This window comes from Phoenix dactylifera, chromosome 14 (genome assembly GCF_051530095.1).
Source record: "Phoenix dactylifera cultivar Ajwa chromosome 14, Ajwa_hap1_PhDact_Kaust_v1.1, whole genome shotgun sequence".
Classification (NCBI taxonomy): Eukaryota; Viridiplantae; Streptophyta; class Magnoliopsida; order Arecales; family Arecaceae; genus Phoenix; species Phoenix dactylifera.
Genome location: NC_143203.1, coordinates 21,815,245 through 21,828,729, shown reverse-complemented (window position 1 = coordinate 21,828,729; position 13,485 = coordinate 21,815,245). Strand labels below are relative to the sequence as shown.

Sequence of the window (13,485 nt, the reverse complement as noted above, 5' to 3'; positions counted from 1 at the left end):
AAGCATTTAGCATGCATGTGAAGTTTGAGATTCCAAAAAAATATTAGGAAAAAAATATGTTATTTTAAATAGAAGATTCTGACCAAAAAGATTTGGAAAAAAATGTTATTTTAAATAGAATATTCTGACCACCAAGAAGGTGACGATGGATCCGTTTGAGATTCCAAGAAGGTTTGAAAAAAAAAAACATGTTATTTTAAATAGAAGAATTTGACTACTAAGAAGGTGATGATGGGGATAAATTTGCGAAAAATTTGTGATTGCCTCTTGAAAGATAAGCTCAAGAGAAGCAGGATTTCAATATGCAATCCTCCAATGGGGGATGATTCTGACTTTTAATGGAAGCGTTTAATTTTCCCTCTAAGATCAAATGTAAGCAATTGGGTATAATGGTACTAAAAAATAGAAAAGAAAATATTATACATCACTTGCCAAATTCTTTGATTTGTTTTATTGGTTCATTATTCATCTTCAGCAGCATTTTATTTACATATGAATGGTACAAAGCAGAAAGATGATTGAAATCACAAACACATAGAAATGTGAAGTAACCTTTGCACAAACTCAAATGATTCACATGATTTGAAGATATTCTCAGCTATCTTTATGGTCCTTGCTTGTTCTTGCAGATCGCTTGTTGAAGCATAGAATACCTCATCTATTTGTTTCCTTCAGATTACAATGTGCAGCAGCTTCTTAAATTTGTAACCCATTGCAACTGCAGAATAACTACAGCTATAGGTATATCAATAGTCCAATTTATCATTTCATATCTATATTTGCAAGTATTTTGAAACTTCGCACTCTAGAACCTGAGAAACCACTTCTTAATCATTGTCTTCTATGTAGGCTTTTGACGAAAAAGAAATGGAGTCGAACATGAAATCGGTGCAAAAAAGTTGATACATACTTCTACTGATCACAAAACAGAGTTTGTGCGAACAGCAACTGCAGCAGTGATAATTGGGCTTCATAGGATCTCTTGCCATGCTGAACAACTTTGAAAAAAAAAGATATAAAAAGAGTCTAATTCTGACAATCATATGGAATCCAACTACTCTATCTTGCTGATATCAAGTAGTCATTCTTATAACAACCATATGAAAAGCCACTTCCTTTTGCATAGCGTCCGGCCATTTTCTAGCATTCTGCAAATGAGGATTTGGAATTAAGCAAATCAAAAGGTACAACTTATTGCAGCAACAGTAATGGCTATAGGTTGGATCATTTTGTAATGTACAAAATTCTGAGATGTAAGAATCTTGCGTTATTTCTCTTTTTTATAAAAAAAAGGAAAGTGATGTGGCCAAAACTTCTGAATAAAGATACAGCTCATGCATGCTTTATCTTAATTGTAATACCAACAATTTGCTGAACATAGAATTGAAAACCCATATTTCTGGAGGCTGAGTCGTTTGCGTTCCAATTATAATACATTGTAGTTCAATAAAATAGAATAGTAATCTGGATTATTCTCCTCATTTGAACTTTGACTTTTGTTTGTAATATAGTTTTTAAGGAACGTTTTCTTATAAAAAAGAATTACTCATATACATGAACACTGCAATTAATAGTTTCTCAAACTGCAAATTCATATACCTTCTAGACTGTGTTTAGGTAATATAGCATGAGACGACAACTTTTTATATGAAAGAAGAGATTATCAAATGCGAATTATATATATAACAACGCCGATGATCGCACTAGGTTGAGTCATATGTGATGAAGGCCAACATCCTTTAGCCGAACTCGCAAGAAAACAATAGTCTTTCTTTTGGAAAGACTAGAGACTTCTCTAACCTAGATAAATAACAAATGCTACCTTGAGGGAGATGCTTCTTTACCTGAAGTATCCCTTTTTTGACTAAATTGGACTGACAGTATATGTTAGATACATACATATAAAAAACTAACCATTATTTCATAGACTGATACAATCTTTTTTTTTTCTGAAAAATAATGAAGGGTGTGCTGCTGTCCTGAATCAAACTTGACACATCTCTGCTGTGGAGTGAGGTGCCAACAGGCTGAGATAAGTCTGGTTGGCAGACCATAACTTGAGATAATCGCAGTAAAAATGCACTTTCGATCTAATTCCAAATAGATTACCATCTATATTCCTTATTCTTGATACAGAAAAGCTAACTCTTCTGCTTGATATATCTTGCTTAAGAGATATGGTGTGAATGCCAATTTCTGAAAATATCTTGCTTAAGAGATATGGTGTGAATGCCAATTTCTGAAATCGAATGCCGAACCTCTTCCCAGCACAAGTGCTAAACAAATTGGTGCCAGCCAGCTTAAACAAGTCCTGTTAGCATGCATATTGAACCTCATGACTTCTGCTAATTAAGTATTTATACTTTATTGAAGTTTGGTGAGAGCCCAACCAGCTCATCACTGACAAAAGAAGGTGAAAACTATGTAAAAGCTACACTGGATCAGGGCGAAAACATTATTCTTCAAGACCTGATGTAACTACCCAGACTATTCTTAATAATAAGGATGATAAGCTAAAACAATTTCCATTGCCAGGATTTCTGGGTGGAAGCCAGATATCCTAACCGGACTAGACAACAATGGAGCACTGCTATCTTTATCATCTTTCAGTATGGGCTAAATTATCAATATGTTCACCCCTGTTGGCCTCTTCTCCTTCCTTTATTTTATTCACATCATTGGCATAATGTATATATAAAAGCTCTGCTATTTGCAACGTTGAAGTGTCAACCTTTATGCCATGATATTGTGATATTCTTGTCACCCACAAGGTTGCAAATCAAGGCCTTCTCCACCACCCACCACTCAAGAACTTGCCATGGACACCATGCAATTCAGCTGGCATCACTTCTGGAGGGACCCAGGCATATCAAAGACAATAGGTGCTGCAAAACTACATGGGCCCAGCTCTCCCTGCAACTGCTTCTAAGGGTTGTCATTTGTAAGTGATCAATTCTTATGATCAGATTGTGCATTCCTTCTTAAAGGATGAGGAAATATTCCTTGCCTAACACTTCTTACTGGCACAAATTTCCAAAGATCTCCATCTGAAATCTATTGAGTGGATCATTAAGAGTCTCTAAAACTGAGCAATTTGGTGATCAAGGAATTTGCTGAGGTGGTTCAAGACAGAGTGAGGTAGGTAGTTCTCTTGAGGGAAATAAATGCAATGGTTGGACATGTGCTGTTAAATTTAGTAAGGACTTGTGGCTGGCTCTAGGCCCTCGCTATCACATACTGTTTTGATAAAGTTGACATAAGTAGCTGGATCACATTTTCGAAGCTGCCTTTTTCTTTAGAATCTAATATCACAAAAGTCCTGCTGTTTGGAAACAGGTAGGCTCTCTTGTGATTCTCAAGCAGACAAACTCAGAGCTCTAATAAGATTTCATATCTTCATTAAATCAATCAGAAAGCTACTTCATTAGATTTGAGCAATGCGACAATAACTCAGAGAAATCACTCAAAGCCACTCAGATGTCTTGCACCAATCATTTTGATTCATTAAGTGGCACACTCTATGATACCAATTTTTGATTAGATTAAGTACCACTCTTAGTTTTTCATCTCCTGTGAGAGGCAAAGGGAAGGCAGCAGTCGCAGCTTATCTGGTTGATATGTAATGCAATTAAAGCATATCTTTACCCAAGTCATTATTGAAGGCTAATTTGTCTCCACAATACGCAGTTGCAATCAATCCAAACCGGCCAATCTGTCCTCATGGTCCATGAAAAGTACTTTAGGACTGATTTATCTATTTCTTTATTTATTTTAGCATTCTTATCCCCCTAACTATCTTTAATTTAGACCAGATAATGAGAAGTCATTGACATTGATGTGGCAAAATTCTTAGGTGGTGCCTCTCAATGAATGATCCCTCCTACATGAACTAATATATGGGACCTTCTTAACCAAGCATGATGTTAGTGATGGCATGGGGAGGTTTCATATGTGGATATCAGTCTTTGATCTGAAAAATATGTGATTATCGTCTTCGAGAAATTCCTGTAAAAGCCTATTCAAATCAATCTCAGCAATCTTTTATTATAAATAGCTATATCATTTTATTCTCAATAAAATACACCTTTTTTTCAGAAAAATAAATTGGACTTTGCTTTAGTAAATCATTAATATCCTAAGTCCTATATTCATACTTTCAGGTAGTGGTTGATCACAGTTTTTCTAAAAAATTATTGAAATCTCTAAATTTCTAGTGATTTAAAAGCCGGACAAAAATTTGCGAGATTCTCACAGTCAGCTCTAATGTTCTTGCTACATGTAAACTTTAACTTTGAGCAGAGATGAGTCCTTTTAATCATTCCATTACCATGAAGCATCATGTAATCTTTATTTAGAACATTTTTTTTTTTTTTGTCTTGCTAATATTATTGCTTTGTAATGAATATCCCATAGTAAGGTAGAAATTGAAAAATTGCAGGTACTAAGGTGATTTGCAGTCATCATGGAAGCATTCCCTCGTTGATCTAATTCGCTTTTTTTATAAGGTTATTTATTTTAACTTAATAAATACATAAGAGCATAACACTCGTTGAAGAAGGTTAGCCTGGGAACTCAAGTACATGTCTAGTTTGTTCAGGTCTTTCCAGGAGCAAATTTCCTTGGTTTGTAGATGGTATTATTTGTCAACTTCTTCATAAATCCCATGATTTGGTTGGAGATCAAATGAGTGGCCATACCAAATATATATAGAAATTATCCAGAATATATTCAGAAACATAACTTTATTGTATTCATTTTTTTCCCCCACCAAAAGTCAGCTTGAAACTATAACCAAGCATTAAATATATAAAACCAGCTTTTTGTTCAACATTTCGACTACTATTGTTGTTCATGATGGTCACACATAATGGCTCATTGTAGTGGGATATCACAAATTATTTATATGTAAGTATATGATTTTTTTAGATATAGATAATAGATATATTATATTATATCGAAGGAAAAAGATATCAAGGAAAGCATGTGGAATCTCGTTACAATTTTTTTAATTGAAAGATTGGCACATTGTGGGTCTTGCCAACCTCCTCCTTTGGTTTTTTTTTTTGCGTAAAACTTAGAGGACATACCTCAACAATGTGAACATTATTGTTGATTATTGGGTGCTAAGTTTTAGTGTGTTATTTATATGTCATGCTATAATTTCCAAATGCATCAAATGCTTATTATTTAGGCCAATCGTTAAACCCGGCTAAAGTGAACCATTGACCTTGACTTTTAATATATCATCTCTTTTCCTTGGTAGTTAAAATTCATTTCTTTAATAAATCTTGTTGAAGAATAATAGTCTTATACCGAACAGGTTAAGATTTTTATGGTGCTTATATACTCTTAGGCTCATCCATTGAATCCCAGTAGCCATAATTATATTGAGAAATAATAGTTTCATATTGAATAGGTTAACGACTCTTATGATGCTTATATACTTTTGGGCCTATTCATCTAAATATCCAAATTTTTAGATAGGATCTTAACATGATATCAGATCCCACCGTCTTGCCTGTGGAAATCTCCACGCATCTACTTACTGATCTACATATTATTCCTCAGACTTTTTATGTAAGAGAGAGTGTTGAAGAATAATAATCCCATATTTAATAGGCTAAGGATTCTTATGGTACTTATATACCTGTGAGCCTATATATCTATCTAAATGCCTAGATTTAAAAATTTTAATAAATTTTATTGTAGTCAAATGATTTAATGATCATAAAAAAGCTTTTTTTACTATCTTTTACAATTAACTCCGGTTAATAAGCTAGCTAACATACTAAACCTTGTTCTTTTGTTATCAGGCATCAACATACATCATTTGCTCGAGTGGACGATGCACTCCAAGTCAAGCTTGGATGGATCAGTCGAACTGCGAACTAATATACACAAATATGTATATATTATTTTTATTTTTTTTAAATTATTTTTATATGTGTTGGTTTGGTTGGATGGGTGTGGATTTGGTCCAATCAATAATCTCTTCATGGCTAAGCTATAAATTGTAATTAATTGTGATGCCACCTCCAAACCAACTCAAAAGGGTAGTGGTTAAATTAATAAGCACCAGGTTTCTGCTGAACTTTTCATACCAACACGCTGGGTCTTATCCGTGTCCACCCTCCCGTGTAAACGCACTCGCCTGAGTTTCTAAGTCAACCGTCCCCAAAATAACCACCATTAAAAGCGCCACAACAAAGGCGAGTTCCCGTCACCGTAGGTCAAAATAGCACGGCCATGATCATATACCCAAGTGCTGGGTGTATTTTGTAACTAAGCTAAGCTAAAATTAGCTAATCTTATTTATTTTTAAATTAAAAATTTCTAATACTCTAGCAAATTTATTATTTTAATTATATTTAAATCCTATACTTGAAATATAATTTATTTTATATAGATTATGTCAACATATATATTCAGTAAAATAAGATAATTTAATAATTAAAATAATATGTGATGTATATAAATTATTAATATATTTTTATTTTAAGGTTACTTGAAATAAGCTTGGATTAGCTGTCTAATTTTAACTTGGCTCATTGTACCCGGTTGAGATAAACTTTGACTAATTTGGAGTTAGATAAGGTTTAGTCGATGAATAAATTTTCACTTATTCGAGAGTATTATAATTTTTAGTAAAATAAGAATGTTTATAATATAAATATTTAAAATATTAGCATACAAAGTGACTTTTGGCTCTCCGGAGGGGTATTCTTTTGGGGATTTGGGAGGATGGACCTCGGCAAACTTATCCATGCAAATGAAAGCCATAAAGGAGGTAGGGGTAGTCTTACTTTGCGGTGACGGGATCCGTAGGAGTGAAGTCGGGGAGAGCTGGAGAACACGGAAAAGGATGCGGAAAGATCCAAAAAGGCCACGGACATGAACCCGTTTCTTAAATGTAGTTAAATTCTTCTTATAAAGTCCGAGCGGTTAGCCACCCACCGCCGGTCCCCCCGTCCCCTTCTCTAAAAGTCGCCACCGCGAGAGATCGGCGTTAACGGCGGAGGATCAATTCTTTAACAAAACCATAGGTGGCGCGACGCAAGCCGTGGTCTGGTACTCCGCCGGAGAGGGAGCCGCTGCTCTATGGACTGAGAGGGAGTAGTCGGGTCACCGCTTTGGGAGGGGGGCGACGAGATGGCAGTAGCTAACGGGAAGGCGGGGGGAACGGCGGAGGGGAAGGGGTGGGGTCTATGCCGGCTTCCCTTCTGGGGCGGCGGCGGCGGAGGCGGCGGAGGGGGGTCGTCGTCGACGAACTCGTCGGCGTCGCTGACGCAGCACAGCCACCGGAGCTCGAGCCGGAGCCAGGTGGGGCAGGCCGAGGCGGTGGGAACGGACACCGGCCGCCGCCACTCCGGCGGGAGCACGGTGAAGTTGATGGCGCGGTCGCTGCTGCCCCTACGGCGCCGCCTCCGGCTCGATCCGCCCACCAAGCTCTACTTCCCATGTGAGTATTTTGGTTTCCATCTTAATTTTCTTTTTTGAATTGTTTCTTTGTTAGATTTTTCTTTCTCTTGTTTTTCCTAATGGAAAGTTGGAATCTTTTTCACTAGATGATGAGCAATTCGGTCTTTTCAAGCTACCTGGTAGCAGGATCTCTTGCTTTACTCTGTTTTGCTTTAGGATTTTCGATTCAGGTCCTTCTTTTTGTTTAATGGGCTTCTTTTCTTGACAAGGAATTGATGTTGGGTAGTCAAAACGTGTTTAGTTGAAATTTCTTAGAATTTCCAGTTAAAACTCACAACTGCAAGTTTCTTTGTTTACTTCCCTCGAAATTATTTATGTGAGCTTTGAAAGTTGATTTTATACTTAATTAAGAACTTGTGGAATTAGATTCTTCAAAATCCGCAATGAGTGGGTTTCAGTCATTATCTTAATTAAATGGAGGGTAGATATGTTTTAGGAGGTTTGCCGATTATTTGGTGGACAGGTTTTCAATGTTTTTATCTTTTTTAATTATGAATTTCTCTTGTTCTATGCTTGCGAGATCAATCCCTTTCCTGTAGGGATATTAGATGTTTGGATGCCTTAATGGCTTTAGCATTTCCAACCCTGAACATTTTGGTTTATGAAGCTAATTCTCTTCTGATTGGCATCGTAATAACTCTAGTACTGACATGCGGGGATTGGAATTAGTTTGATTTATTAATTTCATTTTAATCTGTTGCTCATGCAACTTTGTAATATCTTAATTTAAGATATGGAACATCTAGAGGAAAGAGGAGAAAATTGATCAGTGAGACTCTGAGGGTGGAAGGGTAGATAAGCTCCTTCGAAAGATATCTCTCTTCATTAAAAGATCCTTATTTAAACAACTTCATGACCCAGCGCACAAGTAGAGACCCCACAACATATTCAGAAAGTAGACCCTAAATAGCTGACCAATATTCCATTATTATCTACCTAAATCATCAAAAATTAGAATAGCATTAAAAAATATAGATGGGCATTATCCTGCCTTCCTTATGCAACCTTTGTCTTCAAGGCTTCTGTAGAAGTCCAAATGCCTGTTCATGATCATCATCATAATAATGCTAGTTGTGCTTTACATTGATCTCCAGAGCTAAACTTTTCATATAGCTGAAGCATAGTCTTTTCTTTTGCTTTCTGACATCTCTGCAAATGTCAAATTTTTGATCGGAGAGGCATGTTTCTTTTCTTTGGAGTCTACAAAACTGGAATTGTCTCTAATAGCTGGCTTCCACAATTGAGAATTGATTTGGCTTAGCCTCCTCTTGATGTTTCTTATAATTGTCTGAATTCTACAATCGATTAAAGAAGGAACAAAGAAATACACATTACTGTTTCAATACTTTATGCTGATTTCATGAAGAAACCTTAATTTTCTCCTTTGGTGGGTTTTTGTTTTTGTTTTTTTTTTGAAATTTTTAATATTTTATGATTTATAGTGATTTTACTCATGATGTTTATTTTATCTGTCAGAAATTATTTCGTGAGAACTGAATCAAATGATTCTGAGTTTGGTTGATTCATTATCCAGTGGAAGATTTGGACTGTAATTATTTACTCTTGCAATTGCATTACTAATTACTATACATTAGCGATCAGGGCCTTTCCTTCTGTGGAGTACCCCATGAATGTCATGTTTTGTTTTATGTGTTTGAATCGATGCAGAAGAATGAGTTCATTTTCCACTGATATTCCCAGTTTAATTACCAAAATTAATAACATCTTGAGCTTAACTGTGCTTTATGCTTGGTTTTGAGCTTTTTGTTTGCATGTTTTAATTTCTTGGCTGGTGGTTTTCAGCATTAACGCTTCGAAGTTATTCTATTATTCTTTGTATTAACTTTCCTTTAAATAATTCGTCATTGAAGATGAACCGGGTAAACAGGCTAGAAGTGCAGTCAGGATAAAGAATACCAGCAAATCTCATGTAGCATTTAAGGTGTGTATGGAATGCTGTAAGTATTTGAACTTTCATAGACTTTATAAGTCTCATGAATAATAGTTGACAGCATTGAGCATGATCAATGCATATCTTTGGTAACGATTTGTTCTAAGTTGGAAATTCTTTATCCGCATTTTGAATCTTTCATTTTTCATACCCACTAGCTACTATTTCTGTTGATTGGTACTTTGGTTTTGATATTTTTCTCATTATATATTTTTGTTGGCCAAATCTTGACCAATGGAATGGTTAGTTTCAAACAACTGCACCAAAGAGCTGTTTCATGCGTCCTCCTGGTGGTATACTTTCTCCTGGGGAGAGTATCATAGCAACTGGTAACCTTGTTTATATATTTGCTTTTGTTGATTTTTTTTCTTGTAGGAAAAAAAGAAAATAGGAATTTGATTCTTATAAAATTCCTGTAATAGTGTTTTTATTTTATCTCCATATTAAATGCCAGTTTTCAAGTTTGTGGAGCATCCAGAAAACAATGAAAAGCCAATGGATCAAAAGAGCAAGGTTAAGTTTAAGATTGTGAGTTTGAAGGTGAAAGGACCTATGGAATATGTGCCAGAACTGGTGAGTCTGTTTCTTTTAATTAATTCCAATTTGGCAAGGTCTAAGATTTGTTTCCAGAGCTTTCTTTCAGCTCTACTTCGAACATGTTGGCAAAATACAAACATGTTGACCAAGACCAGCCCGCTGATCGGTTGGTCAATTTGACTGGTTTCAGCCAAATATGGATCGACCATGTCACTTCCATTTCAACTTTTTTCATGTATTGGCTGAAATTCCTTTTTTTTCTTTTGGAGAACCAACTCCTTCAGATGAACTTTAACTATTCCTCTTGGAACAAGACATATCGGAATAAAGTTTGATATAACCTACTTTAGCTTTGCCATTCAGTTTGTTTTATCAAATTTTTAAAGTTTTGGATTTATAAGATAACCTAGCCTGGAACCTGTACGTATCTTCTTCTGATGGGCAGAAGAATCATGTTAGAAGATAATTTAGCTTCATAAAGTCTCATAATATTGAGGATGACTAGAAAAAATGGCTGCTAAACTTTATGAAGATTTGAATATGTTTGAGCTGTAAAAACAATTCTGAATGTGATTGGCTGAAGCTATTGTTATTTTTCTTCAACTACTTTCGAATATTCTATTATACTTAATGGCATATGGATCTTGTTTTTTAATCCAATGGATGGTGTTAGGGGGTGACCGTTTCCATTTGCTTAGCTAACAAGTCATCACAAAATAGACCTGGTTGGTAATAGAAATAATGAACTGCAATAACAACCCTGCACTTGCATTGAAATCATCTTATAACTGGGACTGCAATATATTATTAAAAAGCAGCATTATTTAAATATTGTCAGTGGAGTTTTTTTGCATCAACACCCATTGAAAGTAAGCGTAACAATTTTTGGATGTCCGCAACAGTTTGACGAACAGAAAGATGAGGTTGCAGTGGAGCAAATTCTTCAGGTTGTATTCTTGGATGCAGAACGCCCCAGCCCTGTAAGCCAGCCTGCCAAATATCGTTTTTCCCACTATTTTCATGCCAAAGATAGTAAATTACTGTTTATTATTTAACGTATCAAGCAATGATGTACGTTGTGATTGTTGCTGAAGCAAATCGAAAAACTGAAGCGTCAGCTTGCTGAGGCTGAGGCAGCACTTGAGGCTCTCAAGAAACCCCCAGAAGATGCAGGTCCTAAGATTATCGGTGAAGGGCTTGTCATAGATGAATGGGTAAATTAATCTTCCACATTCATTCATGAGTTATCCTTTTTTTCTGTTCTGAGCCTTGCTGCTAATTTTTTGTTCGTCTCGTTTTATTCTCTTTCTCAGAAAGAACGAAGGGAAAAGTACCTCGCTCGGCAGCAGGTTCAGGGGGTTGATTCAGTGTAAAGTGTAACTTTGTAATCCTTTGTTCTGCTTGAATCAAATGATATAGTTGTGCACTGTGGAAGAAGAATCGATCGTCATCCTTCATCCCTTCATTTTCAGGCTTGTCTGGGTGACAGTTTAGAGGTTCAATTGGTGACAATAACAGGCTTAAATGTCATGAACATTTTAGATTTGTTGTGCTTAGGCTTATGTCCTATTTGTAGATCATAGGCTTTTACTCCTGTGGAAGGAACAGAACCGTGCACCCTTTCTCTTTTCGTTATTTAAGATGTAAATTTGATATTATGTTCATTGTTCAACTTGGTTTCGGTGATAGGAATATCTGTGTTGGAGGCTTTGTAATGATTGAGGGTGCTTGTAGTAGTTTTTCTCATCAGGTGTAAGCCATTATCTTGACAGATTGTTTTGGGGGGCACAAGACTCAGTTTTTTTTTGCATATTGTCCTCAATATTTTAATTTTGAGCACTAGCAGACGCTTGATTCATGTGTTTCAAATATTCACTAAATTTGTTCTCATGGATGATGTAATAAAAAATCTTCAATTACCTTGACTTGAATTTTTTGAAATGGTTTACCTAATTGGTATTTCTAATCACCAAATTTCATTGGGCAGGTTCAGTTTTCATTTGTTCTATGTATTGGTCTATTCCTTTAATGAACTGGATCCATCTCAAATTCAGTACATTAATTATAAATGAGGTGCATCCATTCAATGCATGTTGTTTAGAATAATAGAATTATATCTAATTATAACTAGTGTTTGAAAGTGTTTGTCATTGTTCATGGAGGGTGATTGAATGCAGTAGAGCTGCCGAGCCAGCATTAGGTAGGTTGAAGGAACTTTTGTGTGCATTACTCGGTGCCCTAAAAAAGCATTTTCCAACAATTATTAGGTCTATGTTTGAACTATTTAAATCTCAAAATCATCACCTTATTTAATCCAAACTTTTATTAGATTTTAAAAGTTAATCTTTTTAGTAAGCATTGACTGTTAGCAGTATTGAAAAAAAATGAAAAGTCTGCAAGAAAATAAAGAGGCAACAATAATGAATTTAAAAGATCCATCCGAAGCAACAAGTTCTATTTTCCTATATGAAAAATTTCACAGAAAAAAAATCATAAAATATTACAATTTTATTGTAGCATTTGCAAACTCAATATTGATGCTTTCAGGGCATGATTCATGATAACGATAGCCAACGGAATGGATTTTTTTTAATCACTGGTCCTCAATTTCCTCTAATTTTCCAGCAGAATCATAGAACTTTATTTGCTGACAATTGTGAAAACATCTGTAAGAATCCCAATCTGATTCTTCTCCCTATTTTACAATATTTAAGATCTTAGTTATACGCGCATGCGTTACTTTGATTTTTCATCATTTTTTTTCCATTAGATATATATTTCAATTCGAAGATAAAAATGATAAGACAATAGAAACCAAAATTGATGCAAGAATCGAGATATAAATTTATAATAATTTAATTCTTAGCATAATTTTTTATTAATTACTTTTTATTTTTTTAAAAAAATATTTTTTTTTGTCTAAAAGATGAAGCCGACCAGAAGCAATGTAATTAGTTTTGTTATTCAATTAGTATCAGTAAAAAAAGTTTAGACCTTACTTTTATATTTTTTTATTATATTTTTATTATTTTCTATGAGAACCCTGAGCTGAGTAGATTGAAAAAATTAGTACCTCCTCTCTCTTTAATGAGATAAGTGATAGGGAACATTTATTGGAGGCAAGGTGACCCAAGTGTTGAATTTCAATGTACTTTCACAAGGATGTGTTGCTAGTGAAAAGAAATGGATGACGACTAAAGTGATGGATATGAAGGCGATGATGTAAGACAACTCCGATAATAAAGATAATTGGCTCTAGTAGCTGGATTTTTATATTTTAGCAATGATATCATAAAAAGAGGAGGACAGGCAAGAGTAGTTGTAGATAATGAGGCAATAAGGTGTGACGGAGAAAAAAAAGACCATAATGACGGATTGGGTTAAAAACCTCTTTGTTTCGACGGTATCCTATTTAATATAGAAATCATAAAGCAATATAAGGCATGCAAAACTTCCCTTTATCTTTTGTTTTACTTTATTTTTAAAAAAAAATCTAGAAAAAAGTAAATAACTGGGGT

General features: G+C 35.0%; 1 protein-coding gene across 1 annotated transcript; it reads left to right on the top strand.

The window, feature by feature from the left end:
- The first annotated feature begins 6,857 nt into the window (after window positions 1-6,857).
- Window positions 6,858-11,898, top strand: LOC103709882 (vesicle-associated protein 4-1-like). Its single transcript, XM_008795406.6, has 7 exons — window positions 6,858-7,459; window positions 9,351-9,421; window positions 9,678-9,759; window positions 9,885-10,003; window positions 10,870-10,947; window positions 11,062-11,181; window positions 11,281-11,898. Exons 1-7 carry the CDS (start codon window positions 7,150-7,152, stop codon window positions 11,338-11,340), a joined length of 840 nt encoding a protein of 279 aa, XP_008793628.1. The 5' UTR covers window positions 6,858-7,149; the 3' UTR covers window positions 11,341-11,898.
- Window positions 11,899-13,485: the final 1,587 nt, after the last annotated feature.

Excerpts from the sequence above, each read along its gene's own strand:
- LOC103709882 (XM_008795406.6), top strand. The coding sequence starts at position 7,150 with ATGGCAGTAGCTAACGGGAAGGCGGGGGGAACGGCGGAGGGGAAGGGG. Across the intron at positions 9,760-9,884 it reads GGAGAGTATCATAGCAACTG|TTTTCAAGTTTGTGGAGCAT; the intron begins GTAACCTTGTTT and ends ATTAAATGCCAG. Across the intron at positions 10,004-10,869 it reads TGGAATATGTGCCAGAACTG|TTTGACGAACAGAAAGATGA; the intron begins GTGAGTCTGTTT and ends TGTCCGCAACAG.